Below are 26,978 nucleotides of genomic sequence, written 5' to 3'. Positions count from 1 at the left end.
GGAAATAGTATAGTCACATTACTTCTTAGTTTACGCACAACTCAGGGGAGACAAGCCGGGCTGTGCTAGACGTACAGTAGTACCTCTATTATCCGTTGTAATGAAGGGGGTGGAGTGAACGATTAATCGAAAAAATCGGATAATCTGTACCATAATAGTAATATACGTTACAAGAGCGGTATGTTGACGTTTTCGTGGTCGAGGAAAAGATTGAAAAAGCGAAACGTAGTTGAGCTTTTTTAATTTCCGAGAACATGAAAACAAACATACCGCTTGAGTATCGTACATTATTTTGTGCGAAGATCGTTTATTACATACCTGAAAGACGAATTTCTAATTAGTTGCAATGAAATCTCCATGTTGGTTTCTGTTTAATGACGGCAACTTCGGAAAACCAAAATATCTTTCTTCAAACATTGTTGCTATTAAATGTTTTCTGTGTTTACTATACTCCAGCAGGTCGTGATATACGTCTGTCTTTTTTTTCCCCCAGTCTATAAATGCGAACTTAAAACAAACGGTAAGGTTATGTAATGATTTATTTTTCATTTTAATATTTTAACAATATTATTTATATAACATATTGCAGTAATAACATCGGCATCTGGAATCTTGTTGATTTTTTCACAGCTTCCTTAATGTTACTTGTATCAGGAATGCAATAAGTTTCGTGGAGTAGTAGAGTTTACTTAATTTTTGCAAATATTTAAAAACAATAATTAACATTTCAATTTAGGTGAAATTGCAGTGGTAAGTTTCCAATTTATAATTATTATTATGTTAAACGTCTCTAAAAATAATATGTTAAAAGCCTAAAGCAGTAAAATGAATGTCGCGCTTAAGCGGTAAGAAAAGGGAAATTGTTATGTGTGTTATGTTGGGAATACTGAATGTGGTATTTCACACTTACCGCGTATTGGTTCTGTGCGGAAAACAAGCAAATACGCACGATCTCGCACAAAAGATATTCTTAAGTTCATAATACACAATTTCGTAATTTCCTTCGTGGTCTTGTATTTAACGTGCTATGCAGTGGATCAGGAGCTCACTAAAGTTCAGTTGTTAACGACGGGTTCTTAAGGGACAATAGTTGATGATTGATGGTTGACTGAGGAAAGATAGGAATACTTGAAGTCTCATGTTGTAGATTTACATACTCTATACACTTTATCCTTGTTTTTTTTTTTTTTCAATCGCATACAGTTGTAACGCCAATCTCCTACTCTGAAGCAGCATTAACCACAGTTTCTTATTTCCCAGCTCTCTCAATTATTTGCAATTTTTAAAAGTAAAGAAATAGAATTACTTTCTTTTGACAACTGTGGAAGACATTTTGTCTAGAAGTTATACAGTACGGCCACTCGAATAGTAAGGATAAGGACTGAATTTTACGCGATTTTGTAGAAATTCTTGGGGTAATTTCTTTAGAAGCAAGTAGTGATTATTTTACAAGTGACTATTTCTTTTGCTGACAGTGAAGCATTTCTACTACATACTTTGTAGTAAGAGTAAAGGCTTGCAATAACCTTCTGTAGAAAAATTATGTAGAAACATAATGTACAGTAATACATATATTTTTCTGCAGCAAAGAGAAAATAAGAGCTAGAAAAAAAAGTCAGATAATCCGACAGTTGGTAATAGGGTGACAGATAATCGGGGTTCTACTGTATGTGGTATACCTGTTGTGGGAGATGTGGGCAGGTGATTGCGTCGTACGTGATGAACCCTGTACAGTATGTATGTTCACTTTGATTTAGTAGTGTAAGTGTATTATACAGAAGTTAACATTTGCCTTATGAGAGCTAAGGAAGTAAGGGCAGGCACTTTTTAGTTCTCCCACTTCCCTTACCATTATAGCAGGCCGTCTGAGACAAAATATTGGGGATGCCTTTTTTAATGACTGCAAAAAAAATAGTCATGTCAAAAAAGGTATTCCACGTAAAGCAATATTAGAAATACCAGGCAAGTAGAAATTAAAGGTATCTGAAAGGTTAAATTTCCTGTAATACATATATCTTGAGAATCTTTTGTAACATGAGTTACTATCCAGTACACATAAAATATTATAATATTTGAAATAACGCACATAAAAAAACTATGCCAATAACTAAAATGTACATACTAAAGTGAAACCTGTTCAAGACGGAAGTGACATGGTCCTAATTTTTTTTCCATTGTGGACAGGTTTCCGTATTATTCAGGTGTGACATTAAAATGGAATATTTTGTCATTCATATACATGAAAAACAAAATGGCATGCCGCAAACTGCAAGAAGTACAAAATATTCCATTAACACTCATCACATTAAATCAGCTTTCTGTCGCTTATTACGTTGATGAATCATCTTGATTAAAATCTGATTTCCTGTGTAAATATTATCGTAACTCACTCATTAGTCATTAAACATTACTAAAGTTTACTAATCTCATTCTATTTAATATCTAACATTGTACTCTAATACTGTGCTGCACATTATTAATTAATTGGACTAGGAGCCATCTATTAGAAGCCTTGAATTCTGGTTTATTTAATTTCTTCCCCAGTTCAATAGCTTGCTTTGCAGAACAGATCCAGACATTAGCTTGTTCTTGAAAGGTCATGAAGAACCCACTCCCACAACAGTTCATTTATTTTCACATAAACAGTTGCTTTCTAGTTTCTTTTGTGTCACCAATATTGGCCACACGCCACTCACTCATTATGATCTTTATCTTTAAAGTGTCACACCTGAGTTTTCCACAACTGTACTTCAATATTATATCACATACACTTCGTTTCTAATTTTCCTTTAACTCGATAACTTTAGTTCATCACTTAATATTAATGCTACATTTTACGCAACTTTTTTTTTACCAGGAAATCACTACACTTGCGCCCTATTTAGCTACGACACTATACGGGTGTGAAGCATTGAAAATCTTTGAAGGAACTCGTCTGCCTAGTCAACAGGGTAATAAAATTTATGACCGACAGGCCAACACACCCTCGTACCCTCTAGAATTTTGCAAAGAAAACTTGTTTTTATCTTAGGGACCTACATATTTCGTATATTCCTTGAAATTACACGCTGTTTCAAAATATAGTTACAAAATATAGTGTGTCCAAAATATTGTTTCCGTTTTGAACAGTAGCAGACTGTTTCTGTTTCATTCAGGAAAAATTACACATAATACATACAAATTTCGCCGGGACCAATAAATTGTTCCGAAATAGACAGGATTCCGGATTATTCAGGTTCTGATTTGAACAGGTTTCACTGTATAAATTAAATTATTTTATTTTTGAGTACAGCAGTTGCTCCATAGAATATACTTTGTTATGATGCCACATAATGTGTTTAAAATTGCACACAGATTTGGCAGATGCCTTGGAACATTTTTATACAAATGAGGACTTACTAAACATCAGTCAAATCTGTGTGTGTGTGTGTCACAATCTAGTGGTAATTTTTTGTCAGTGTGTCTGAAGCTAATTTTGCTACTTTAAATGTGGTATTTTTTTTAGATTTTTTTCCTTGGAGTTATACCATTTTTGACAGGGATTTAACATATGCACATAGAAACTGTGAGTAGATCATTTATATGTGGCCACAGAATCATAGTGATTGTCACTATACTGAAAGAGAAAATTTGTACTACGTACTGTCCTTGTTAAATATAGTTGTGCTATAAGCTGTTAAATGTATGCATAAATATTGAAAAAGGGACTTCAAGAATGAAAACATTTGTAATTTTGAAGAGCTGATTTCTCTGTGAAGAATATGCTATCACCGTTTACCAGCGTGTGTCATTATGAATTTTAAAAATAATTTCAGCTATTTATAAAGATATATTTATATTTACATGAAAGTATTTAAAGGAAATAGCAAGATTTTTTTTCGTAATTTATTTTATCTTGTAGGCGTCCTGTATGTTTACATCACTACGCATTTTTTTTAAATATGTGTTTACTGTCTAGGTAAGTAGTGTTAAAATAACACTTTTAAAATATAAATTGAGTTTGGAAAGGTAACTTTTCAAACTGCCATTTGCTTCTGTGCTTAATTTTGTGACATATAATATTTTACTGTAATGTAATAATATATCATAATGCACGAAATTTGTTTTATATTTATAGTATCGAGGCATAGTTTATTCTGGTGGGTGGAGAGGGAAACGGGGTAATATTTGAATTAAAATGTTTTAATAAAATTTTAGTGTAATTTCGAACTGTGAAATGTTGTAGTCTAATTATCTGTATTGATATATTATTATTATTATTATTATTATTATTTTATGAGGCATGTATTAATTTCAAATAAACATTTATTGTTTCTATGAATCATTCATTAAATTAATTTTGGTATGTATATAATTCTGAAATAATTGTTCAGCGTTTCTCACAACAGAGAAAAGAAGACTGCAAGAACAGAAATGTTTCATGCGTATAACAACAGAATTCGCTTCTGCACAAGAAAAACTCCGAAGACATTCTAAAAAATAGAAGAACTCCATGTAGGTAATCGTAGAAAAAACATGTCCTCTATATGAAAAACAATATTCTGCAAAGGAAAATCCATAAGTAAATCCATTTTGGCTGTGAAAGCATAGCTAAGGTGCGTTGATATTGCAACAGAATAAGCAGCATAAAATTGGATCAGATAATGATGATAGGTCTGAAGTACATTGTGACACATTTGATTTAGTTTTATGTTTATTTTAAAGTCTGACAAAATTAAAGTGCATTTTGCAGTATATACAAAATATTTCTTCAAGCTATAAGCTCAAGAAATGCGAATATATGTCAGTTCTATTTATATTACAATGATGTACTGAAGTATGATATTTTCGTGCAGGAATTCTGCATTACCATATGGTAAATATGTTTAGAAACTTTGTCACTAATTTTAGCACTGTTCCTTTGATTATTTATATATTGTTCTGTTGTGAAATTGTGGTGATTTTTATGTTTAAAATTCTTTTCAAGTAGTCATGTTTTCCTTGGTGTTAGTGATGAGTTAATGAAATTCCAAGTTCTCCCACATGTTTTGACAAGATTTTTCAAAGTAGACTTGAGTCATGTGCACAGTTTGTATGTTTAATGTATGAATATCAGTAGCAACCCGCGGTTACAAAGGCTGGCAGTTCTGCATGAAAAATAGTGTATTTAGCAAACACATGCTGTTTATTGCATCTAAATTGGATGACACGTGTAATTACAGCGCCTTCTCGAAGTTGACTGTGCACCTGAAATTGTACTCCAACCATCCGTGCGCTACACCTCTCCACCTGGTACAACTAGTCACGTAGTGGAGATGTGCCCCACATGCTTTTCTAGTTTAAGTCAAATTAAATAAATCCTTCACTCCTGTATTTGTCCATGTATTTTCTCCTCTAGCCTACATGATTTCCTCGACTTTTTCCAGAAATTTCAATATTTAAATTTTGTGTAGGACGTCCTAATTTCTTAAGTTAACGTGCAATTTCTCTTTTAATTTCGAAAAGGGTTGGTTGATTAGGTTTTCATTTAATTCATTTTTAATATAAAATATTTCCTTAGACACACTGACTAATCACATCACACCACCCACAGTACTATAACACACTGGAACTGTATACTATATGATATACAGTAATCCAGAAGCCTATGTGTTCTAACGCAGGTCATAAAAAGAGAAGGGTGTTGGCGGTTCTTTTGTATATTCGGAGAGAGCTGCTTCGGTTGCAGCTCTAATGCAGTCTTATGGGACGGTGAAGAAAACCAGTTTTCTGCTGCCGACTACCCTACGTTGAGCTTCAGGAACTGCCGATCACAGATCCGAAAAGTACACTACAGCTAAAATTCTCGAGCAGTTCAAGGCTCCTACAGACAGTAAAATCTCGAATCGAAGGAGAATGAATAAGAAAAATAAATGAAACAATGAACTAGATTGCATAGAATCACGTTTTACATTTTTAATTTTTTCAGGCCCATTTAAATGGTGGTTCTGCAGCTCTGCAGTTCCTATTGTAGAGCCGCCCTGATGAATATTATAGTAATTTTTATGCTTTAGTTTTTTAACATATCATTAATTATCGAATTATTAGATACAGTCGACTTTCGATAATTCGCGGTAATAAATGCACGAACATCCGCAAATTATCCACAATTTTTTTTATCTCAAGTTCTCTCTAACGGTTTTAATTACTAAAATGCACTTCAAAATAAAGTACAAAATGTGAAACAGTGCAAAACATTTGAAACATAATATTATACAGAGTCACCAGTGTAGCTCAGTCAGCTTAAGTGCTTGCCTGCCAATCTGGAGCTACGCGAGGTGTGGGTTCGATTCCCGCTTGGGCTGATTACCTCTTTGGGTCCCCCACCCCCTGAGGTTTTTCCCAACTGTAAGGCGCATGTCAGGTAATCTGTGGCGAATTCTCGGCCTCATCTCGCTATTACCAATTCCACTGATGCTAAATATTCGAGTAATTGATTGAGCATTGTTAAATAATAATTTGAGAAATTGATAGAGCATTGTTAAATAATAACTAAAAAGTATTTATGCAGTACTGGAGTGGAATATAATCTAAAACAAGAAATACAAGTTTTACAAAATATTATAAGGTACTTTGGTTTAACAAAAATAATGTCCTCTCTTTTTGTTTCTTAGAGGACTGTTTATTTATTTTTTTCTGATTTTAGTTCGCATATTTCTTAAAAGGGAAGGAGAGATTGTAAATAGAGTGAAATTGAAAAAAAAAATATAGATCGCGAATTATCAGGAGTTGACAGTTTTCAACCTATGATATGCTTCAAATGACCAAGAACGACTGGTCAACCATGAGCGTTGTTTGGATGTTTTGCTTTCTGCAAAGTCGGTACATGCAGCAGCCAGCCTGTTGCTGGACCGAGAGACCATCCACAGGAATACCACGACCCTCGAGTGGCTGATTTTATTGAAATGCAGAGCTCTATCGACTACACCTCATTCTAGTGCCGAGGTCAAGAAAGCATGGGGCTCTACTTCCATGCCCCCCAAGTGCTTTCATGGCATGTGAAGGAGCTGTTTTTATCTTCTTGTACTAATATCTCACCATTATTGTTCATTGCCTCCTTTTCTGTTTTTATTTTAACAAACAATTTTCCAGATGAATGTATAATGCTTTGTGTACTTATTATGTAGCAACAATCCTGTCTTTCTTTCCTGATATTGACCCATGCTAGACTAGACGGCAATTCGGAAGGCGGGTGGCCACTAGATGCGCCGTAGCCTGTATGGCATGTGACGTCACAAGCTTGAACAGGAGAACCAATCAGAATCAGTCTATAACAAGCACTTCCTGAGTTCGTTCGTTCACGTGCGAGTGTTTCAATACATTGAATAAGTAAAACTAACATTTACTATGTGTATGTAAGATAAATAAATGGAAGAAGAGACTGTAAAAACACAAGTATTACACAAGCAGGCGCGGAAAATAGTGTTTAAGGTGTATAATTATTATAAAAACGTTAACGAGCAGAACGCTGCCGGTCATCTTGATGCTGGCAGCAACGTTGCCAACGTGCAGGAAACGACTGCAGAAACATGTGATGTGGGATTGAGAACCGTGCAAAGAATATTGTTAGTGAAGGAAAGAGGGTTTGTTTGGTGTCATGCTTACAGTAATCAATGGCTAAGGTCATTATTGTCTTTTCAAAATTTAAATTCTCTCCTGCGCTATTTGTATTGCACGTGCTCGTGAAGTACGATGTGGCAATGTTGTATGCTGCCTTGCTCTCTCTATCTGTCTCTCTCGACGCAAACCCTAGCAGACAACCCGCCTTCCGAATTGCCGTGGACTCTAGTATATTATAAAAATAAATAATCCTCATATTGAACCATCCTTTTCTCTTTCTTCTTTATTTCAGATCGTGCACATACATTTACTGATGTTTTTACAATTTTTTCTAGTAGGTTATTTTACGACGCTTTATCAACATCTAGGTTATTTAGCGTCTGAATGAGATGAAGGTGATAATGCCGGTGAAATGAGTCCGGGGTCCAACACCGAAAGTTACCCAGCATTTGCATATTGGATTGAGGGAAAACCCCGGAAAAAACCTTAACCAGGTAACTTGCCCCGACCGGGAATCGAACCCGGGCCACCTGGTTTCGCGGCTAGACACTCTAACCGTTACTCCACAGGTGTGGACTTTTACAATTCATTAAGAATTTTCTGGTCTCTCTGAAACAATGATCTAATGCTCCAACATCCAATTCTGAACTGGTTCATTATCCCACCTAATTCTTGAAGAGGTAGTTACATTATTACCATGTCAGCTTAGCAAGTTCTCTTACCTCTAATAAACATCTATATAAAAAAACTCCTCTGAATGTGATTAAATACTAAGTAAAGTTCTCAAAGCCTTTTCTGAAATAATTTCTTCTCCTATAAATGGTATTTTCCTAGAAAGGTTTAAATAGTCAACCAAGTGCAAAAGGAAGATAAATTTACTATTGCTAATTACATGGATGTATCACTATTAATTTTTATGAAAGTTTAAAAAAGTCATGTACTATAGAGTATATCAATATTTGAAATCCAATAGTATAATAGTTCTAGAACAGATTGAATTAGGAAAATAAAAAACGAAAGACAATGCAGCTTTTAAATAATTTCGAGGGAAAAATTGTTCCGGGGCCGGGCATCGAACCCGGGACCTTTGGTTTAACGTACCAACTGAGTTACCCAGGAACTCTACCCGACACCGATCAATTTTTCCCTCTATATCCACAGAACTCAAAGTGGGCTGACAACGGTCAAGCAACCAACTTCGAGTGCACACTAACTCTGTGTGACTTAAATTGTGGTTTTCTGTTAACGAACAGTGACGTGTATTATGCAAATCAAGATTTCAGGTATAACTCCCTGTGAAGTTGATTTGAATAATTTCGAAGGAAGAATTGTTCCGGGGCCGGGCATCGAACCCGGGACCTTTGGTTTAACGTACCAACTGAGTTACCCAGGAACTCTACCCGACACCGATCAATTTTTCCCTCTATATCCACAGAACTCAAAGTGGGCTGACAGCGGTCAAGCAACCAACTTCGAGTGCACACTAACTCCGTGTGATTTAAATTGTGGTTTTCTGTTAACGAACAGTGACGTGTATTATGCAAATCAAGATTTCAGGTATAACTCACTGTGAAGTTGATTTGAATAATTTCGAAGGAAGAATTGTTCCGGGGCCGGGCATCGAACCCGGGACCTTTGGTTTAACGTACCAACACTACCAACTGAGCTACCCGGGAATGCAGCTTTTAGTTTGTTAGATGAAATACTGAATTCCTCAAATTCGAAATTATATGTTGGAGAAATATTTTGTGATTTGGCTAAAGCATTTGACTGTTGTTGTTTAGTCAACTTTGAAGATAGGTTAGAACCTCATAATCGTAAGTAACACCAATAAGGCGTCACTCATGAGGCAACTAAGCCAGGAGATAATGGGTAGGATAGCCAATTTCTTCCCCTTACATCGGTGACTAGCTACATATTCAGATTTCAGATGCATACAAACAATTGTTCGTCTGACACATATCGTCAAGTGAGATGTACAGCTCGATTCAGTGTTAATGGCCCCTGTCCTTGGTTGTTTAGCTAGTGAGTGAGCTGTGTGTTGCGTCATAAGAAAGAAATTTAATCACAAATGTGCATAGGAGGGGAGGAGGGAAGAGGAAGAATGAAAATAATATCTATGCTCGTAGCTGAGGGACACTCATGTCAAGGAAATATAAGCCATCATGACATTGTTTAGTCAACAGACGTAGTGGTTAGTAACAGGACGTGTGGAAGAATATTGTGTTTTAAGATGGAGTGTACCGCGACATGATAAGAAGGAAGTGTTAGGTGTTATGACTGCGCAGCCTGACCTGTGCCACCCAGCCAGTAGTGATGAGTAACTCGCTCTTAATCTATCTACTTTTTTGCAGAGGGCTGTACTACCTGATAAATATATCAACCAGAAACATAATCAGAGGTGTAGATCAGGATAGATTGCTAAACAAATTGAAGTTTTATATATTAAAAGTGGTACTTTTTTTTTTTTTTTTTCGAAAAATCGAAAAAAAGAGGAGAATTGGGAGGACAAATTTAAAAGGTACGCAACGCTTCCTTGCAAGGGGTTGGGGGCTCTAAGAAACTAAATATGTGAGCTCCAAGCCTGTTGGCCACTAGTCTCACTCCGGGTTACGCTGCTCCACTGAAGGAGCTCTAGAAAATTTTGAAGGTGAAAACCGAAAATGGACGTAACCTCTTAGGTACCACATACACGAGGGGTATGGAAATGTGATCAAAATGATCACGGGACGAGATGAGGAGAAGATGGCTGGTGTAGATCTGCACATTGAAATGAACTGTCATTTTGCAGTGCAGGAGGAGTCGAGAAGACTCTGTCATCTGTTGTTGGATGACAAGGCAGGTGAAGACCGCCAGGAGAGACGCCGTGAATTCTTAATCCACAGATTTAAAGGTTCCCTGTCCTTTCGCATTGCAACATGTGTGATGTTGCACATGTATTTCATAATTTATATACTCTGAACTAGTTGTTTGTTGTTTTTTTTTTGTTGCAAAACACCCTTTTATTTGACAACTATTGCGAGTAGGATCGTGATTTTTGTCCATATTCATAGAAAATCTAATAAAGAATCATTTATCCCCTTGGCGTATTTCAATAGCATGGACGGTTTTCGTGTAAATTTAATTTTAAAACCACAGAATGGTGCAACTAGATTGCAATGTTGTAGCCAGAGAGAGAGGCAGAAGGCTGAGTTCGTTGACCTCTTACATCAGTATTACAAGAAGAAAGGGGACTGTGTTAGCGGCGATGTTGCCAGGCTGCTGAAACTTCTAACCTAATTTTCTAATTAACCGTGCATTTAATGACAAAATGCAATGTAGGTTTTCCATTAATTTAAATGTACCCAATCGTCCCTTTCAATCTGTAAGTCTATTTCACTTCCACTCTGTATAAATAATGTGTTAAATTGGAAACATCATATTAAAGAAATTACCCCCAAACTAAATTCAGAATGTTTTGCAATTAGATCTATGCAAAAGATAGTAAATATCAATACCTTAAAAACAATATACTTTGCATACCACTCGGTAGTGAGTTTTGAAATAATATTCTGGGGAAATTCCACAGATATATAACAGTATATTCCTATTACAAAAAATGAGTAATTAGAATAATAGTAGGTGCGAAATCTAGGGAATCATGTAGGACTATTTTCAAAAAAACTACAAATATTGCCCATGGCTTGTCAGTATATTTTTTCATTAATAATCTTCCACATGTGTAATCATGAAAACTTCGTAACTAATTCAACAGTTCATAGCATAAATACACGTCAAAAATGACTTTCATACTCCATCAGCAAGTCTATCGTGCTATCAAAAAGGAGTGCGTTATATGGCAGTAAAAATTTTTAATAGCCTCCCTATCGATATAAAAAATGAAACTCAAAACATAAGATTATTTAGGGCCAAATTAAAGAAGTACCTAATTTCTCACGCCTTCTATTCTGTAGGTGAATTCATGACATTCAATAACACTTCATGAAATTGATACTAAAACTTTGTGTTGTACTAGTAGACTATATTGTAAATCTCGTCTATATAAATTTCATCTAGACTGTGACTATAAATTAAGACTTTATAATAGTATTAAGTTTTTTGACTTGTTCAATATTCTAGCTGTGAAGCATTGTATGAATACCATGGAATGTTAATAAATACAATACAATACAATAACCCAGATGCACATTATTTTCATGGTTATTGTGTGGAAAACTTAGAAGCTATGGAGAGAATGGAGTGAGACAGACTGCATGGAAAATAATCTACACTTCTGTTTCTATGGTACCACGAGTGACCTCAGAGTAAACTTTTCATGTCAAAATGTTACAGTTCTTCTCTTGTATCTCAACATAGACGTTTCAAATCAAAAGATCCATTTTCTCTCATATGAAGAACTAGATTTATTAAAAGGTGATCTCTTTGTGCCAACTGGTGAGTTACATGCTTTTGTTGTCATAGGTTGTGTGTTAATTCTTTTCAGTGAATGCTGCATTTCCGTAAATGAGAAGGTAGTAGGATCGGCTCGAGCTAGAAGCAAAACAATGGCTCGAAAAGTAGCAGCTGACATTGCATTAAGTAAACTGAAGGAAGTTTGCTACACAATTAAGGTATGTATTTTCACGTTTATTCAGTTTTAACCGAATTATTATTTTTAACTTTCAACACGAAGATTTGCCATGAGATTACCAAGTATTTCTCTTACAGTTGGGGAAAATCTCGGGGGGGGGGGGGGAATCCAACCAGGTAACCAGTCCAAGCGAGATTCGAACCCACGCTTCCAGATCATGAATTCCACTTGTACCCCAGTGACCTACTACTACTACTACTACTACTACTACTACTACTACTACTACTACTACTACTACTACTACTACTGCTGCTGCTGCTTCTGCTGCCTTCCCATGTAACAAAAGTCTACAGGCAAAATCATATTCACATTTCAAATTCATTGGATAAAAAATTATGTAGGGAGGAATGTTTTCTTGTTCCCGTGATAAGTAAATAACACGATTGATTGCGCTATCAAAAATGGCTTACCAATGGAAGTGCGAAGAATTATTTATGATCTAGTTAGTTACCAAAGAAGGAAATTTACATTCTTAGCCATAGAGATCTGTCTAGAGCAGCAATTTAAGGCTATTTTGAATGTGAAGAAAGAATATCATGCATAAATCTACCAGAAAGTGGCTGTCCAAAGCAATTACAAATTTAAACAGACTTTTTAAAACTGCCGAAAATATGTATGTATTTATTAACACTACAATTGGGTATACACCCGGTGGCAGTGATATATAATATACAATAATACAATTACATAAAATAAAATAAACGTAAATGAAATAAAATAAAATAAACGTAAATCTATAAATAGTAGATGCAATAAACCTAGGACTATAAATAAAAACTATTCTATAATAATGCCTACGATAAGCAAAAGTAAATCTAACTTATAAGTACTTCTATTTCACCCAACTATTACCAATTTAAGTAATTACATATCACATTAATTAATTACATATCACCTTAATTTATTTACATATCAACTAAATTACATATATATTTGGAACTTAAAAAAAGTTAGGTCGAAGATTTAGTGTTTCGCATATGACCATACACTGGGAACCAAAGCAAAATAGTCTGAAATTTGGAAAGAGAAGGAAGGTTCCGAAGTACACAGAGGCCAGCTTGCTCTAATTTCTAGATCCTGCCTCGCTTTAATACGTCATTTCATCAATAATAGAATCATTATCATGGAATCCACTGCCTTGGAGTAATGGTTAACGTGCCTGACCATGAAACAAGTGGACCCAGGTCCAAATCCTGGTTGGAACAAGTTACCTGGTTGAGTTTTTTTCTGGGGTTTTCCCCTTAATCCATTAAAAGCAAATGCTGGGTAACATTTGGCACTGAACTCTGGACTCATTTCACTGTCATTATCATCTTCATCTCATTCAGATGCTAGATAACCATAGCAGTTGAAAAAGCGTAAAATAACCAATAAAAATCGTTATGGATGATGAAGTATTCATATACTTTAGAATACAGTAACGTGAACATTACAGTGCAAACATGACGAACATTAATAGCGTCCACACCTGTGGAGTAACGGTTAGCGCGTCTGGCTGGGAAACCAGGTGGCCCGGGTTCGATTCCCGGTCGGGGCAAGTTACCTGGTTGAGGTTTTTTCCGGGGTTTTCCCTCAACCCAATATGAGCAAATGCTGGGTAACTTTCGGTGCTGGACCCCGGACTCATTTCACCGGCATTAGCACCTTCATCTCATTCAGACGCTAAATAACCTAAGCTGTTGATAAAATACCCCACTAAAATAAAAAATAAAAACATTAATAGCTGAAGGTAACAACTTATTACCCCTTGTAGTACAGTATTTTCATTTGCTGAACTTGCTTTTGTCAGTCTAAACAATTTTCCCTGGATCTCTTGTTTACTCTTGTATTTTCTACGTATGTAACTTGCACAAAATTTCTCTAGTTACATACTGTTCTACGAATTATATTCTCTTATGAATACAGACCTGTTACTAAATCTACGTATTACTCTATGAAAAGATTTATTAAATCTACATACTTAGACTTCAACAAACAAAATTTGATAACACAATCCCAAGGGAAAAAATGGAACTCTCTGCATCAAAATCCACAGTTAATTCCCGATTTACCACGAAAATCGTCTGTAGCTGCATTTAGATTGGCAACAGGCCATGATTGTTTGGCCAAACACCTGCATAGAATTGGAATATATCAGTCCCCTAACTGCCCGTTGTGCAACTCAAACCAAGAAATGGATTCGGAACACCTCAAAATCTGTGCTTCAGTGGCTGGCCATGATAATATCTTTGAAAAATATTGGAGTGCAAGGGGTGAAATGACTTTATTGTCAAACGCCTGGCATTAGAAAACAACAACATATTCTCTTATGATGTTAACTGTATCATCAATACTTTCATATGTTAATATCTCAGTACAGCATAGTCATTAGTCACTGCTGAGTTCATGCTACTGTCACGTCACTGTATTCATTGTCAATGAACAGTATTGATAGTTTTTACACTGCTATTTTAGAAATTGCTCCTAAAGATGTCTGTTACAAAAGTAAAGTCAAATTTAAAGAATGGTGTGTGCCATTTCTTCAGCTGGTGTGCACAGGCTTTTGTTGGTTGAATGAGAGAAGATCTTGATGCCAAAATATTCATGCAAAGATCATTAACAAACGTAATAATAATAAAATTATCTTCTGGCATATTACCATTATGTGCAAATCTTTCGTGACTGGTTGATACAAGATAATGTTCAGTTTGTATCTAGAGAAAATAATCCTCTTGATGTTCCCCATACTCACCCCATAGAAATATCTTGTAGCTTACTCAGTCGTGATATATTTTACAGTAACGGTTTGGAAGCCCGAAATAAGGAACATACATAGAGGAATACCTCAGAAATTTCGTAAAGTTTGTCTACTACTACCACCTGAGGATACACTGTTATAAATCATAGTCACTCATACAGTACTTTTGTGAAGAATGAGTTTCTTTTAACAATAATTGTTGGTTCTGAAGTATTAAGTCATAAATGTACATAATATTAAACTTAGTATAGAAATTGAAGATAAAATTATACCAGCAATAGATAAGAAGCTAGTATAATTGTGATTAAATTTGCTGGTTGATTGTTACTGAATTTATAATTTCATTTTGTTTATTATAAATGTTTTCGTGGATTATAATTTCTATATTATTAATTGTTATATCTATATTAATAATTAGTAATAATATGTTTTTTATTATATGCAGAAAATTGTTAGCATATGACAGTATGCCGAAATAAAACTTTCATCTGAAACAAAAACTCTTGAAATGTCAGTTCAGTATTATGGTTGCAAAGAAAGATACAATTTGTGACGTTTATAATGAAGCACATGGAATTTACAGAGCCAAAGTGCGACATTGCAAGTAAACAGAATTCCCCTTTCCCTCACTCTGATGGCAGATAGTGAGCTGAAGGATAGGAGGAAGACAGGCAGGCAGATAAGCACAGAAGGAAATTTAGGAAGTATATCTATATAGCGTACACGTCTGTGGAGTAACGGTTAGCGCATCTGACCGCAAAACTAGGTGGCCCAGGTTCGAATCCCGGTCGGGGCAAGTTACCTGGTTGAGGTTTTTTCTTGGGTTTTCCCTCAACCCAACATGAGCAAATGCTGGGTAACTATCGGTGCTGGACTCCAGATTCATTTCACCGGCATTATCACCTTCACTTCATTCAAATGCTAAATAACCTGAGATGTTGATACAGCGTTGTAACTGCCCCCCCCCCAGAAAAAAAAGAAATCATTAGGAGATGAACATGGCAAAACAATTTTAATGCCGGAATTGATTGCAAAGGTGCAAGAAATAACCAACAACCAATATGCAAAACACTGAATCATTTCAAAGAAACTGTGTGTTAACAAGAAAATCATCTGAAAATAATAACTCAAGATTTTAAGAAAGCTAAGTGACTATTATTAGCTTGTGAAATGAATCCAGGGTTCAGCACTGATAGTTACCCAGCATTTGCTGATATTGGGTTGAGGGAAAACCCAAGAAAAAGCCTCAACCAGGTAACTTGCCCTGACCGGGATTCGAACCCAAGTCACCTGATTTTGTGGCCAGACACTCTAGCCGTTACTCCACAGGTGTGGACCCTAATTATTCTTTCCATAGTGGAAATGGTTATGCCACTAACACTCGTACGAGAAATTTATTTCAGTGGTACTCTTGCTTTATCATTCGAAACTTTGCTGAGGCACTTTTGGCCACTTAAACACAAAATTTGATGATCCACTTTCTGTTCTGTTCTTGCTTCGTGATACATACACAAGAGAGACATGTAATTAAGCTCTCAATACATTCTGAAATAGTGGCAAAGCATTTCCTCTCAGGATTTAAATTCACTTTTTGTAAATGGTAGCCGCAACACCAGTCTCATCATCCAAATGCTACACTGTGTGTGTGTGTACCTTTCAAATACCTTTAACTTCAATGTGTGTATGTATCTCTAATTTTGCTTTATGTGGCATGCCATTTTTGGCTGTTTTTTATTCAAAGGATTTGATTTTGGAAATGGTATCTTTAAGATATGTAAATATTTTTGGATTTTTTTAAATTTTATTTTTCTACTCGTTTAACTGTTTGTTATTCTTTTGTATGATTTGAGGCTTTCTCGGCGTTTGATATAGAATAACTCTTCTCGGGTTCTCAGCCAGGTGAGTTGGAGATTAGCTTCCAAGCTTTCGACAGCTAGCTCTGCCATCTTCTTCAGGGATGAAGTGATGTGGGACCACGTCTAGGCAGTATATATGCAAAAGTAGGGCTTCCCGCTGCGGGCCAATCAGGAGCTAGCTCCTAGTCCCGACCGCCAGGCACATTCTGGTTGGTGGATGCGGCAGCCAGTCAGGAGCTACTTACTGGTCCCAACTGTCTGCCATGTGCTGGTTGTCTAAGCGTATTGATGGCAGGTTTCCATGCTGTACTCAGCTGTAGACCCCCGTCTCTGTTGAAATTATTGCTGGATTTCGATGGCTTCCTTGATAACCAAGTCCCAGTAACCTGATGTCTTGTCCAAGATGGTGGTGGTGCCGAAATCTATTTTGCTGTGTTGGGCTACTGCAGACTTATCAGGGTAATAAGATCCAGAACTTGCTGAGACCAGTTAAGGACGACCTTGGTCTTAGGACACCTGGGGTCTACAAAATACCTTGTGAGTGTGGGAAATGCTACATCGGGCAGACGGGACGCACCATTATGGAATGCTGCAAGGAACATCAACGCAGCATAAGACTATATTATCCTGATTAGTCTGCAGTAGCCCAACACAGCCTAGAAACTGGCCACAAGATAGATTTCAGTGCCACCACCATCTTGGACAAGACATCAGGTTACTGGGACTTGGTTATCAAGGAAGCCATCGAAATCCAGCTAGATGGCAATAATTTCAACACAGACGGGGTCTACAGCTGAGTACGGCATGGAAACCTGCCATCAATACGCTTAGACCACCAGCACACGGCAGACAGTCGGGACCAGCAAGTAGCTCCTGATTGGCTGCCATGTCCACCAACCAGAATGCGCCTGGCGGTCGGGACTAGGAACTAGCTCCTGATTGGCCCGCAGCGGGAAGCCCTACTTTTGCATATATACCGGCTAGACGTGGTCCCACATCACTTCGTCCCTGAAGAAGATGGCAGAGCTAGCCGTCGAAAGCTTGGAAGCTAATTTCCAACTCACCTGGCTGAGAACCGAGAAGAGTTATTCTGTTATTATTTTCGTTTATACATGTTTATATGTGTATGCACATATACACATGTGCAGCACATATGCACAGCTGTTGTGCAGTGGAATTTGCGATGGTAGGATTCTAAACACTAACGAGGCTGGAGGAGGAGGTGGTATGGTTGTTTCTCGATCTAATGTGTAACTATATGCATATCCTAACTATGAAAAGACTCTGTTACAATCTGTTACAATCTCTGTTAGTATTTTGGAAACAGTCTCTATTTATGTGTGTATGTCAGTAGCATATGCAGAATTTGGTAAGTGGGGAGGTCATTATTAAAATTTTTTACAATTTACATTATTGGTATTTTAAATTTTGTGTATTATTATTATTATTATTATTATTATTATTATTATTATTATTGTTATACTGCTACAGTATCTTTATAAAATCTTTGAAAAGAAAATGTTAACAAATTTTAACTTCTGTTTAATCTTTTATGATAAAAATGCTTCTATCATTATTACTAGGGCTAGGATTTTGATGACTATAAATCATGAAAAAATGTCCTAAAAACAATGCATTTATGACCTAAAAATCTTAAAAAAAAAATGCCCTTAAAATGCTCTAAAAATTGATCTTACATAATTGGCTTAGTAGGAAAAGAGGTTTTATACTACTTAATATTTAGAGTAATAATTAAATTAAATTTTACATAATTTTTTCTAAGTAGTACACTTTCATTAATTATTTACCTAATGTAGTTTCCATGTATGATCGTTCACCTCTGTGTTAGCATGTGGACTTGAGGTCAGCAGTCAGCTGGTTGGTCTTGGCTCTTCATAGACTGTAGCGCCATGGATTTACTTTACTTTTAGTTTCCATGTAGTCCACCACAACGCCACTCTTATCCGGAATTAGCAGGTATAGAGGAGTCTATATTGAAGGAGTGGTTGGACTGATCCATTACATGGAGTGTACTGTGTTAAAATGACAATATTTGTGTAGAAAAACGATTAAAATATTATACAAAATAATGGTATTAATGGACAAAATTATGTAAAGAAAGTATCAAAGGAAATAAACATTATTTTAAATTAATAATGGGGATTTATGACCAAAATTAAATGAAAATGCATAAAAAACGATCGAATAAAACAAAAAATGCTCTTATGAGTTGAAACAGGCAAAAAATGCAAAAAAATGCCCTAACAGATATGTCTTAAAACACTTAGTTTATCACATAACATATAAATACTAAAGCAGCTATGTTTCTGGCTTACTAGAAAAAAAAATACAATTTCATCAAAATCCTAGCCCTAATTATTATACTTACAGAAGAAGTTTATATTAAAAATATGAACTGTCAAATGCACAAAATGTGAAACAAACATTTCACAATAAAGTCAGAATTCAAACTAACAGGTGAATACCACTCTTAAAATGAGTTAAAAAGCGACAGTACACAATATTTAACATCTGCACTGCAGAACTGTTGAAACAAGATTTCAATATGTTTCACAACACGTTCAATTTCATATTGTGTCAGCTTCATTTTACTACAAGGTCGGTACTAGATGGTAGTTCTCTCTATAATAAAGATAGCATTGTTATAATTCGAACATGCCGCAGCACCAAGCACAGGCATTATATTGAAGGAGGGGTAGGAGGACTATGCCTTATGTCGATGTAGATTTTGTTACTCTGACAGTGAAAAATTAGAGAAGGGAAAACTGTTACCGATAAAAAAAATACTCAAATTTAAATATGTCGTGTTTTCTTAAAAAGTTCAGGGGGCGGGGGTTTCAAGCCCGGTAACCTCACCCTTTGCATACGCCCCTCATGTATGTATACATGATATACCAGTTTTTTTTTCTATTTGTCGCATATGTTTTATTTGCAGGCCAAAGTGAAATACTTGTCAGACTCAACCATTGATAAATCTCTTGGTACAGTTCCTAAATCAGAAACAGAGTGTAGTGATCTGAATATTCCTGTGAATGACAACAATGTTGGCAGCAGGTTGCTGAGATTAATGGGTTGGAGTGGTGGAGGACTTGGAAAAGATTCACAAGGAATTTCAGAACCAGTAAGGTATGTGTCAAGCACAATAAGGCTTTAGTGCTGTGTTTTATCTGGAACCTAGAAAATAAGGATGCATTCACATTAATGTAAGGAAATCCTGTACTTGATACAGACACAACCTCAGTTCAGTCTCCTTTCATGTCTACTGCAATTGTTTTTAAAAATTTTAAGTCAGTAATGGCTTATAAGGAATGTCAAATCTAGAGGATGAGAATAGACACAGGCAGTAGTGTGCAGATTAATGTAAACACAGTTAGAAATACAATTACTCACAGGTAGTTTATTACTACCCTCTGGAAACAAATATTAGTGTCGAATATGTCCTCCTTTTGCTCTAATGAGTTCTTTTACATGATTCGGCATATATCTGACAAGTTTTCCACACAATTCCTTCACTTCACTGTCTTTGAACCAAACTTGTATCAAACTTTAAATCATGCATTCCTTCGACGTGCAGTCTAGTTTTTTCATTGTTCCCTAAAAATTTCCCACAAATTTTGGATAGGATTGATGTCAGGTGAATCACTTGGCCAGCCAAGACAGTTTATTGTGTGGGGGGTGTGTGGGGGGTGTGTGTGTGTGTGTGTGTGTGTGTGTGTGTGTGTGTGTGTGTGTGTGTGTGTGTGTGTGTGTGCGCGCGCGTGCGTGCGCGTGTGTGTGTGTGTGTGCGCGTGCGTGCGTGTGTTTTTTTTTTTTTTACATTCCATGGTTAGTTTTTATTTGTGGCAAGGTCCTTCTGGAAAATTCCATTACCATTTGTATGTATTTATTCACACTGCAATGGGTATATACCCGGTGGTAGAGGTAACTAATTACACTCAATAATGACAATAATAAACTTATTAATTAAAAATACAATTAATAATAATACTAATAATTAATACTAAAAATAATTTATAATAATAATAATAATAATAATAATAGTAATAATAACAGGGAATATCCTAAATTAAATGAAGCACGATCACTTAAAATAACATTTAAAATAAATCTAATTTGTATTTTAAACCTAAGTTCGAACTAAAACCCACGAGTATGATGTGTTCATATCTGCACAAGTACCTTTCAACATTACACTCATTTCGCTGTCAACTCACTCACTGCACTGGAACTACGACACATTTCACTGATTCTATCCTGATTTCACTAACACTTCAAAAACATTTCACTGTTCAAATACTTTGCACTGCCACTATAAACTATAAAGCTTCACTGACACAACATAATTTTTCACTGATATAACACTTCAATAACAAAATATCATTTACACCCTTTAAGTACTGTGTATAATTACCGTCTATTAGTAAGGTCCTTAAGCCTATTTTTAAATACATTTTTGGTTGTTGGTAAAGCCTTTAGTAAGTCTGCAGGTAAAGCATTCCAGTCCCTGATAGTACGATTGAGAAAAGAAAACTTTCCAGTGTCCGTCCTCTGCCTTCTTTCCCTCAATTTATATGAGTGATCGTTCCTTGAAGAGTAATTTGGCTGCTGCAACCTATTTTTTATTTCTCTCCAGGCAGGCTCACCTCTGTATGTTTTGAACAGTGCGCATAATCTTTGGAAAAAGATTTCCAGAGTTGGCACAATTCTTTTTTTCCAAAATATCAATGTATTTAGTTGAATTTATTATTCCATTTTTGCTACAAGTGGTCCTGACCCATGAATCGAAAAGGAACCCCAAAATATTTATTTCATGGGATATTTTACACTCTGATCAATGTGCTTTGGAATAAGCACTCACTTTTTTTTTTCGAACTTAACGAGAATGTTGCCCTTGCAAAATGCACTCATTTGAAAAAATTAACATTCAACCATTCATTTTCTGATCATTTTTCATACTTCTTTGCCCATGCAGTCTTTGTTTCATCATAACATCTGTCAGAAGTGTATTCTATTGAGGCCGGATTGATTTTCAACCAGATTCAAGATGTCTATGGCAAAACATAGAACCGTGTATATGAACACCTGCATAGACTAATTCTGCTCTTAAGTTAAAACAAGTTAGTCTTGGATCTTCTTTCGATATTCCCACTAAAACTGAGTCATCCTTTTGTTGTTTTCCGCTTTCTACCACATTTGCCTTTACACTGAGAAGAATACTGCCAAATTCGTTATTCCTCTTAAGAATTTTGTTGACACAGCCTATATTGACTCCACATTTTGTAGCTATATTCCTCTGAGTCATAGAAATATGCTGAGCATTACAATCTTACTTCTCTTTTTTTGGAGTAATATCCATGATGAACACTAACGAAAGTGATGGATATAATTTCGTTCAAAAATATTCACTGCACTACAAAAAAGCTATTTGAAACTTTCTAGAATAACTGATTGCATCTAACTGAAGTTAAAATGTACTGTAACAATGTAAAAGCAGCTGTGCTAATTAGAAGGAATCATTGTTGTGATAAGCAGTGTTAGCAACCGTAAAAAATGAAAAGTCTTGGAAAAGAAATGTTGTTCACATTTTGCACACTACTATTATATAGACACACCATTGGCAGCACTTCAGTTGCCTGGCAACCATGTTCAGTTGCTCTGCTTGCACACACCTAAGGTCAGCCCCGCTGCTGCTACTATTACTACAGCTTGACTATTATTATTATTGTTATTATTATTATTATATTATTATTATTATTATTATTATTATTATTATTATTATTATTATTATTATTATTATTACTTCAATGTTGTGTTATTTGATTGGTGTGGCAGTATTCAACAACAGCGTGTCAATAGAGCTGGCTTGGGGCTGGGAGGATCGAAGTCTGGTGGCTTAAATCAACGTCAGTTCAGAGAAAAAGTTCAGCAGTTAATGCGGGACTTTGCAAACAGTGATTCACAGTACGATCTTGTCTTTTCTTCTGAATTCAGCAATGATGAAAGGAAAACAATGCATCAGTAAGTATTGTTTAATGCATAGGTAGGTACTTGATAAATTTCAATAAGAATTAAATTGTTTAAAAAGGTTAGTAATCTTCATGCGACTTCCTCTGTTCCTGGAGTACACTTAGCCTATGCCATCTGTTAAACACATCTGTGCTGTTTAGAGTAGCTCTTTGCTACATGCTAACCTATTTTCCATAATGTACTGTATATGCCATGTTTTATATAGCTAACTTTTTTAAAAATTCACAAGTTTTATACATTTTTCAGATAGGTTAGACATTTTAGGCAATTCGACAAAGCTCAGTGGTTAGAGCTCTCATTGCGTAGAACTGGGGGTCCCGGGTTCAGTCCTCGGCGCCAGATCGAATTTTTTTTCCATTAATAACAAATGGTTACTGTAACAGATAATTCTGTAGGACCAAAAAAATTAATCTTTTACAATGAGTTTAAAATAATAATAAAAGCTGGAACATTTGAGACAAGTATAGAAGCTATGGAGGGTATTGTAACAATTTTGGCATTGCCCGTGTAGACAAACATGAAATTTTTTAAGCACAGAAGTAAAACTGTAATTCGAAAACTAAGTAAAATAAATCATGCTTATACGAACGACATTTTAGGTTCTCTGTTCATTCTCAGAAGTGTTCTCTGCTCATCAAGTTACACTGTGTGTGTGTTGTCCATTTTACAGAATTGCAACACACATGAAATTAAAGACCAAGAGCTATGGGAAGAAGGATGACAGACACTTAGTGGTTTTTAAGAAACGTGACATGTGGGAAACAGTGGAGGAACTGTTCAGAGAAGGTGGCTCCACTGAGAGATATGATCTTATTCCGCCAGCAGGTCGAACCAATGAATCAGATCCAACCAATGATGAATCGGGTCCAGCCAGTGAATCAGTGTAATGGATTCCACATCATTTTTTTTAAATCCTAACCATATTTTTTATGTAAGTGATACAATTCATGCAAAACATGCCAAGTGAAAGCCATTTTTTGTTTTGTCTCGTATCCAAACCAGTATTAGCATACAGGAAGTGGCATCCAGGAGCTATGCAACCAGGACTTTGGGAAGGTTTACAGTCTTTGCTATGTAATGTAGACCCGTTGCCTGCAACTTTCTTATGTTTGTAATACTGGTGACAGATTACAGTCACTAATCACGATCGGGTTTGTAGGGTGTCACCGTCCCGATCACAATCAGGAGCTTAATCCTGTTTCCAGAACTAGATAATCACGCTGAGGCACGGCCCAGTGGACGAAAGTAACATTTTAGTAATCTTTGATTTCGAATCACTTTGATTTATATTATTTAGGAAGTCGTGATAGCTTCTGCTGTGGAATTTTATAACCCCTTCCATTGTATTATATGAAACAGAAACGAAAATGAATTTGGCTACTATTAGACATAGTGGAGAAATTTAATTCAGATGTGAGAAAAGTAAATAGAAGTATATTAACAAATGACAGACGAATTATTCATATTTCATATATATAGAGAGCAATAGAAGGCTGCTGGAAGATGTTTCATTTCAATAAATAATGGATTACAAACTGGAACTGATTTCTTTTTCAGATTTTCAATTTCAGTCTCCATTACGACGCTATCGTTGAGGTTAGGGTTGATTTTAAAAATATATTTTATTACAAAATAATATAAATTTTTGGCATGATATAAATTTTATAGGTTATAAAATCTCTTTTCAAAATAATATAAATAGTAATTATATAAATTGTATCATTTTACATTGTATAGCATATAACAATTTTAACAAATAAATTCTATCAAGCTGCAAGAAACAACAAAAAAAAAGGGAAAAAACAATGAACAAACATCAAAAGAAAGTATGAACTTTAGGTGTTGTCCAGGAGGTAAACAAACAGATACGTACGTACATAGAGAAAATTCTTTCCTCTATGGTAATTCAGCTGTTGACCAGACGGGATATAGTGTGTCACCACATTTTCGGTAATTGCAATCGGGCCTGATCGCGATTAGTACTGTAGTCTGTCACCAGTATAACCACAGTATAAAGAAAATACAGTAAGGTCAACTAGCCCATTTCGTGGGAACAAATTCTGAGTGTGCATGTCACGAAACCGAGTGTATTGTCTGGAACCTCCACCAGATGGATCTCCATCTGCGATAGGCTGGCATAATTTAATATTAACTGAAAAGATTTATTACTTATCTTTTAACAATATGAAAGACATGAGGCAAAGGAATGGCAACATAATCATAATAATAATTACTTCCGTATATAAACATCATGAAAATATTTACTAATTAACGCTAATTTTAAAGTCACTGGTAGATGCTTATGTTGGTAACGTAATATTCAATCATTAGCTACATAGATCATGACATTCGTTTCGATGAAGTTACGTCAACAATGGATATAATAAAATTTTGTTGACTAGCTAATAACATTATATGGAAAGAAATGCAATGGATATGAAGAAACAGAATAAAACGGTAAGCACTTCGCTAATAGTAGTCTATGTTTTACTTCAATCATAAACACTGCAATTTTATATGTATTTTGAAAAGAAAAAGTGAATTTTCATTAGACCTACATAATAAGACACAAATATCACTACAGAACAAAGGAGTAATTACAACAGTTAATACAAAGTTTCATCGGAAAGTTTAGCATGTTTGAACAGCTGATCGCTAAAATCAGCTGTTAGCGCTGCCGATACTAGCGACATGGTTGGATTCATTGAGAACTACACCTCCCTAAGTTTGATTTTAGTACCAACAACATCAAAGGTGCCGACAAGAGTTGTCTCTACTGTATCTTCTTTATACTGTGGTATAACCTTCAAGGAATGCAGATTTGCTGCAGATGATGAGCTTGTTGCTGTACACAAACGAAAGAACACTTTGCATATAGCATTGAATACTGTACTCGGATAACTGCCTGAATGCACAACCATTTTTAGAACATTAAATATTTCCCATTTGTATTTGTGTCATAATTTTCAATTATACTTTTTATCCTTAAGATAAACAAGAATGGGTTTCAGTTGATCATGTTTTATAATGAAATTGTCATATATCAACACTGTGTCATATTGTGACCAGACTTTGCTTTATTTGCTAGTCAAACAAGACTTAAAACATAAGATTAATTATCCAGTAAATTTGAAAGAAACTAACCTAACATTGTATATGTTTATAAAGTACAGGGTCTGGCAGAAAGTAATGCCACATTTTATGTTCACTAATTCGTAAAATATTTCCGCAAAGGCAAGTCAGAAATGCTCACAAAGTGTGGGAGCAGATACACAGTAAACTTTTGTCTTGAAAACAACTTCCTTTTAGTGGCTTACATTGTAAGTGAAACATTATCTTTTTAACTATGTTAGTCTTTTATTTCTGTAGCACTTCCATGATACAACAGTCATCTTTTCTCGAATTCTTCTCTCTAGAACTTCCATCATATCTGGTTGGGTCTAATACTTACAGTTCTTTGATGAATCGGACATAAAGAAATGAGGGGGAGTCAGATCTGAAGACCTTGGAGGCCATGCAATGTCCCCAAATTGATCTGTGAACTTATCCTGTATTATAGGCCATTCAATAAATTGTGAAACCTACTTGCGCTTAAGAGGAAGAAGAAAATGCATTGAGAAGCTTCCCTCCCTTGCTGTGGTTCCACTTGCAGCTAGCTAGCTCACTTACCCCCACTACAAGGTTCTTACTCTGAGCTATGGCATATGCATTCATTTGGTTCCGCGAGATAACACATGACCTGTAGCCTATATGCAAGCAAATCCGGCAAGTATGGGAGCAAGAATATAATAGAGGATTTCTCGAAAATGTACCACAGTGAGAGTTACTGCTTTACCATGTTCATTTGTGAAGAAGTAAGCCCAGTAAACTGTTTGGGCCCGTTTGTTAGTCATAAAGGTGAAACAGTTATTTCATCTGAAACCTTTCATAAGGTATTCATCAGTTATGCAACTTAAATTGCATTCATTTTGTTGTGCATCTCATTTATGCACAAGCCAATAATAGCATGGAATTCGCAATTTTCTTGGTTGTACAACTTGAAAAATGAAATGAATAAAAAAAAAAAAAGGTTGCATTTAGTGTTTACACAAACACGCTATTTACATGGTATATCTTTATTAAAACTACC

At 35.6% G+C, this 26,978-nt stretch overlaps 1 protein-coding gene across 5 annotated transcripts in view; it reads left to right on the top strand.

Moving 5' to 3' along the window:
• LOC138709504 (CDKN2A-interacting protein) overlaps positions 1-26,978 on the top strand; it is a 62,688-nt gene that overhangs the window by 33,506 nt on the left and 2,204 nt on the right. For 4 of the 5 annotated variants that reach the window (XM_069840318.1, XM_069840320.1, XM_069840322.1 and 1 more), the window contains exons 5-8: positions 12,062-12,188; positions 19,758-19,948; positions 22,655-22,840; positions 23,520-25,800. In XM_069840318.1, coding sequence (XP_069696419.1) covers positions 12,062-12,188; positions 19,758-19,948; positions 22,655-22,840; positions 23,520-23,736 — 721 coding nt within the window. In that variant the 3' untranslated portion in view covers positions 23,737-25,800. Of the gene's footprint in view, positions 1-12,061; positions 12,189-19,757; positions 19,949-22,654; positions 22,841-23,519; positions 25,801-26,978 lie in introns of those variants that run through there. The other variant, XM_069840319.1, reaches the window with a different exon arrangement.

This window comes from Periplaneta americana, chromosome 11 (genome assembly GCF_040183065.1).
Source record: "Periplaneta americana isolate PAMFEO1 chromosome 11, P.americana_PAMFEO1_priV1, whole genome shotgun sequence".
Lineage (NCBI taxonomy): Eukaryota > Metazoa > Arthropoda > Insecta > Blattodea > Blattidae > Periplaneta > Periplaneta americana.
Note: the sequence above shows the minus strand (reverse complement) of the source record. Positions and strands in the feature narration are given on the sequence as shown.